This window comes from Trichosurus vulpecula, chromosome 9, assembly GCF_011100635.1.
Source record: "Trichosurus vulpecula isolate mTriVul1 chromosome 9, mTriVul1.pri, whole genome shotgun sequence".
Taxonomy (NCBI): Eukaryota; Metazoa; Chordata; class Mammalia; order Diprotodontia; family Phalangeridae; genus Trichosurus; species Trichosurus vulpecula.
The window spans coordinates 106,717,313-106,722,463 of NC_050581.1; the positions used below are offsets into that span (position 1 = coordinate 106,717,313).

Sequence of the window (5,151 nt, forward strand, 5' to 3'; positions counted from 1 at the left end):
GTCAAGGAGAAAATATTGCAAGTAGCCAGAAAGAAACAAATTGAGTATTGTGGAAACACAATCTGGATATCACAAGAACTAACAGCTTCCGCATTAAGGGATCAATGGGCTTGGAATATGGTATTCTGGAGGTCAGAGGAGCTAGGATTAAAATCAAGAATTGACTACACAGCAAACATGATTATCATACTCCAAGGCAAAATGTGGATTTTCAATAAATAGAGGACTTCCCAGGTTTCTTGATGAAAGACCAGAGCTGAAGAGAAAATTTGACTTTCTTTTTTAAAATTTTATCATTTTTATTTAATATTCTAGTTTTCAACCTTGATTTCCACAAGATTTTGAGTTACAAATTTTCTCCCCTTTTCTACCCTCCCCCCATTCCAAGATCGCATATATTCTGATTGCCTCATTCCCCAGTCAGCTGTCCCTTCTTTCACCCCACTCCCCCCCATCCCCTTTCCCCGTACTTTCTTGTAGGGTAGGATAGATTTCTATGCCCCATTCCCTGTATATCTTGTTTCCCAGCTATATGCAAAAAAAACAACTTTTTTTTAAGCATCTGCTTTTAAAACTTTGAGTTCCAAATTCTCTCCCCTCTTCCCTTCCCACAGGCCCTCCCTAGGAAGGCAAGTAATTCAACATAGATCACACATGTATCATTATGTAAAACACTTCCACAGTGCTCATGTTGTGAAAGGCTAACTACATTTCCTTCCATCCTATCCTGTTCCCCTTTATACAATTTTCTCCCTTGACCCTGTCCCTTTTCAAAAGTGTTTGTTTTTGATTAGCTCCTCCCCCATCTGCTCTCCCTTCTATAATCCCCCCCCTTTTGATCCACTTCCTCTTACTTTCCTGTGGAGTAAGATAGCCAATTGAGTGTGTCTGTTATTCCCTCTTCAGGTCAAATCCGATGAGAGTAAGATTAACTCATTCCCCCTCACCTGCCCCCTCTTCCCTTCCAACAGAACTGCTTTTTATTGCCACTTTTACATGAGATAATTTACCCCATTCCATCTCTCCCTTTCTCCTTCTCTCAATATATTCATCTCTCACCCCTTCAATTTATTTCACCATTTTAGATACCGTCCCTTCATATTCAACTCATCCCGTGCCCTCTGTCTATAATTCTTTCAACTCCCCTAATACTGAGAAAGGTCTCTGGAATTACACACATCATCTTTCCATTTAGGAATGTAAACAAAACAATTCAACTTTATCAAGTCCCTTATGAATTCTCTTTGTTGTTTACCTTTTCATGCTTCTCTTGATTTTTGTATTTGAAAGCCAAATTTTCTCTTCAACTCTGGCGTTTTCACTGAGAAAGCTTGAATGTCCTCTATCTTATTGAAAAGACATATTTTGCCTTGGAGCATTATACTCAATTTTGCTGGATAGGTGATTCTTGGTTTTAATCCTGGTTCATCAGACCTCCACAATATCATATTCCAAGCCCTTCAATCCCTTAATGTAAAGACTGTTAGATTTTGTGTTATCCTGATTTTGTTACCACAATATTCAAAATGTTTCTTTCTGGCTGTTTGCGTTATTTTCTCCTTCACCTGGCAACTCTGGAATTTGGCGACAATTATCTCTCCTGAATCTATTCTCCAGGTCAGCAGATTTTCCAATGAGATATCTCACATTGTCTTCCATTTTGTCATTCCTTTTGTTCTGTTTTATAATATCTTGATTTCTTATAAAGTCACTAGCTTCCACTTGCTCTGCTCTAATTTTTAAGGTGGTATTTTCTTCAGTGGTCTTTTGGATCCCCTTTTTCAATTTGGCTGATTTTGCCTTTTCTAGGCATTTTCTCCTCATTGGCTTTTAGGAGCTCTTTTGATGTTTGGCTCAGTCTGTTTTATTTTTAATTTATTATATATATTAAGTTTTCAGAATTGATTTTCACAAGAGTTTGAATTACAAATTTTCTCCCCATTTCTACCCTCCTACCCACTCCAAGATAGCATATATTCTGGTTGCCCCATTCCCCAGTCAGCCCTCCCTTCTGTTGTTTCAACAATCCAGCTAGCAGCTTCTGTGGGGGTGTAAGATCCACCCACAGCCAGCACCCAGAAAGCTGCCAACAGCAAGGGTTCTTTTGATCTGCTTAACTAAGGAAAGCAAGGTTAAGGGGTTGACAAGTTTACTTTAATCCAGCATACAGACAGCATTCACTTAGTTCAGGGGAAATAGCCAGCACCCTGAATTTCAGAACAAAATACAAACGAATTACAAACATCAACAGACAGACCAAATACAGATTCATAGTTACCAACATCTAGGTTCAGCCTGGGAGCTCGCAACAAGGGCTGGCCCAGAGTCACGCATGCCACCACTAATGCAGGTAGAGCTCCAAAGACAGAGAGCCAACCCCTGGTTTTTATATCTTTTTCACCATCAGGGGTGAGTAGCACATGCAATTCACCCACCTGACCTAGAATCGTCACAAAGAGATGGACTTAAACCCACATGGTCTAAGAGCCTCTGCTCTCCCAGACATGTAAACTAGGCCCTCCCTGGAGTTAGCCCCATCTTGGGCCCCTCCTTAGTTGCCAATCCACACCCACTAAGGTTTTGCACCTAATAGCGGTTTGGGCCTGGGGCTTAGCACCTAGTAAGGCTCAATGAATTACTCAAAGGGAACAAAAGCCAAACTATTCAAGGGCACTTCAACTAAGTGCTAAGGAGCCTATTTTGCTTACCAACACATCTGTCACCCCACTCCACTCCCATCCCCTTTTCCCTTAATTTCTTGTAGGGCAAGATAAATTTCTATGACCCATTGCCTGTGTATCTTATTTCTTAGTTGCATGCAAAAACTTTTTTTTTGAACATCTGTTATTAAAACTTTGAGTTACAAATTCTCCCACCTCTTCCCTCCTGACCCACCCTCCCTAAGAAGCAAGCAATTCAACATAGGCCACATGAGTATCATTATGTAAAGCCCTTCCACAATACTCATGTTGTGAAAGACTAACTATATTTTGCTCCTTCCTAACCTATCCCCCTTTCTCCAATTTTCTCCCTTGACGCTGTCCCTTTTCAAAAGTGTTTGCTTTTGATTTCCTCCTCCCCCTATCTGCCCCCCCTTCTATCGTTCCTCCTTTTTTATCTTCTTCCTCCTTCTTTCCTGTGGGGTAAGAAACCCAATTGATTGTATATGCTATTCCCTCCTCCGGTCAAATCCGATGAGAGTGAGATTAACTCATTCCCCTGCACCTGCCTCCTCTTTCCTTCCTACAGAACTGCTTTTTCTTGCCACTTTTATGTGAGATAATTTTCCCCATTCTATATCTCCCTTTCTCCCACTCTCAATATATACCTCTCTCATCCCTTAATTTGATTTTTTTAGATATCATCCCTTCATATTCAACTCACCCTGTGCCCTCTGTCTACACACACACACACATATATATGTATATATATATATATATATGTGTGTGTATATATATATATACATATATATATATGTATATATATATATACACATACACATATATGTATATGCCCTTCAGCTACCCTAATACTGAGGTCTCCTGAATCACACACATCACCTTTTCATGTAGGAATGTAAACAAAACAATTCAACTTTAGTAAGTCCTTTGTGATTTCTCTTTCTTGTTTACCTTCTCATGCTTCTCTTGATTCTTGTGTTTGAAAGTCAAATATTCTATTCAGCTCTGGTCTTTTCACTGAGAAAACTTGAAAGTCCTCTATTTATTGAAAGTCTATATTTTGCCTTGGAGCATGATACTCAGTTTTGCTGTGTAGGTGATTCTTGATTTTAAACCTAGCTCCATTGACCTCCAGAATATTGTATTCCAAGCCCTTCCATCCTTTAATGTGGAAGCTGCTAGATCTTGTATTATTCTGATTGTGTTTTCAAAATACTCAAATTGTTTCATTCTGGTTGCTTGCAGCATATTCTCCTTGATCTGGGAGCTCTGGACCTTGGCAACAATATTCCTAGGAGTTTTCGTTTTAAGATCTTTTTCAGGAGATGGTCGGTGGGTTCTTTCTATTTCTATTTTACCCTCTGGCTCTAGAATATCAGGGCAGTTCTCCTTGATAATTTCTTGAAAGATGATATCTAGGCTCCTTTTTTGATCATGGCTTTCAGGTAGTCTAATAATTTTTAAATTATCTCTCCTGGATCTATTTTCCAGGTCAGTGATTTTTCTAATGAGATATTTCCCATTGTCTTCCACTTTTTCATTCCTTTGGTTCTGTTTTATAATATCTTGATTTCTTATGAAGTCACTAGCTTCCACTTACTCCAATTTAATTTTTTTTTAGTTGACATTTTATAACTTTATTTAAACGAAGTTCAATTTAGTTTTCATCCACATTGACTGTCTGTAAGCTTTTGAAAGTGGTGACAGGTACATAAGTAACCAAGGTATACAGCTTGTTAGGTGAATCTTCATCCTCATTGCGTTTCCTGGACAAACGCACTCGGATACGGTATGGGACATTCCTTATTCCTTTGTCCCAAACAGCTTTGTTGAGTCTGGTGTCAATGCGTACATCTGGAGTTCCCATTTCTTTCATGGCAAATTTGCGAATTTCTTTCAGAGCCCGGGGAGCTCGCTTTTTGAAGCCTACTCCATGAATCCTCTTGTGAATGTTGATGGTATACTCCCTGGTCACCACCTCGTTGATGGCAGAACGTCCCTTCTTTTTCTCTCCACCTTTCTTCGCGGGAGCCATCCTGCCGGGGACCAGGTCGGAAAGTCCAATTTAATTTTTAAGGTAGTATTTTCTTCACTGGTCTTTTGGACCTCCTTTTCCATTTGGCTAATTCTGCCTTTCAAGGCATTCTTCTCCTCATTGGCTTTTTGGAGCTCTTTTGCCATTTGAGTTAGTCTATTTTTAAAGGTGTTGTTTTCTTCAGTATTTTTTGGGTCTCCTTTAGCAAGTCATTGACTTGTTTTTTATGGTTTTCTTGCATCACTCTCATTTCTCTTCCCAATTTTCCCTCTACTTCTCTAACTTGCTTTTCCAAAGCTTTTTTGAGCTCTTCCATGGCCTGAGACTAGTTCATGTTTTTCTTGGAGGCTTTTGATGTAGGCTCTTTGACTTTGTTGACTTCTTCTGGCTGTATGTTTTGGTCTTTGTCACCAAATAAAGATTCCAAAGTCTGAG

General features: G+C 39.4%; 1 protein-coding gene across 1 annotated transcript; it reads right to left on the reverse strand.

Annotated features, from left to right (window-relative positions):
• Window positions 1–4,291: 4,291 nt before the first annotated feature.
• LOC118831586 (60S ribosomal protein L31-like) lies at window positions 4,292–4,734 on the reverse strand. Its single transcript, XM_036738977.1, has one exon. It carries the CDS (start codon window positions 4,714–4,716, stop codon window positions 4,339–4,341), a length of 378 nt encoding a protein of 125 aa, XP_036594872.1. The 5' UTR covers window positions 4,717–4,734; the 3' UTR covers window positions 4,292–4,338.
• Window positions 4,735–5,151: the final 417 nt, after the last annotated feature.

Excerpts from the sequence above, each read along its gene's own strand:
- LOC118831586 (XM_036738977.1), bottom strand. The coding sequence starts at position 4,716 with ATGGCTCCCGCGAAGAAAGGTGGAGAGAAAAAGAAGGGACGTTCTGCC.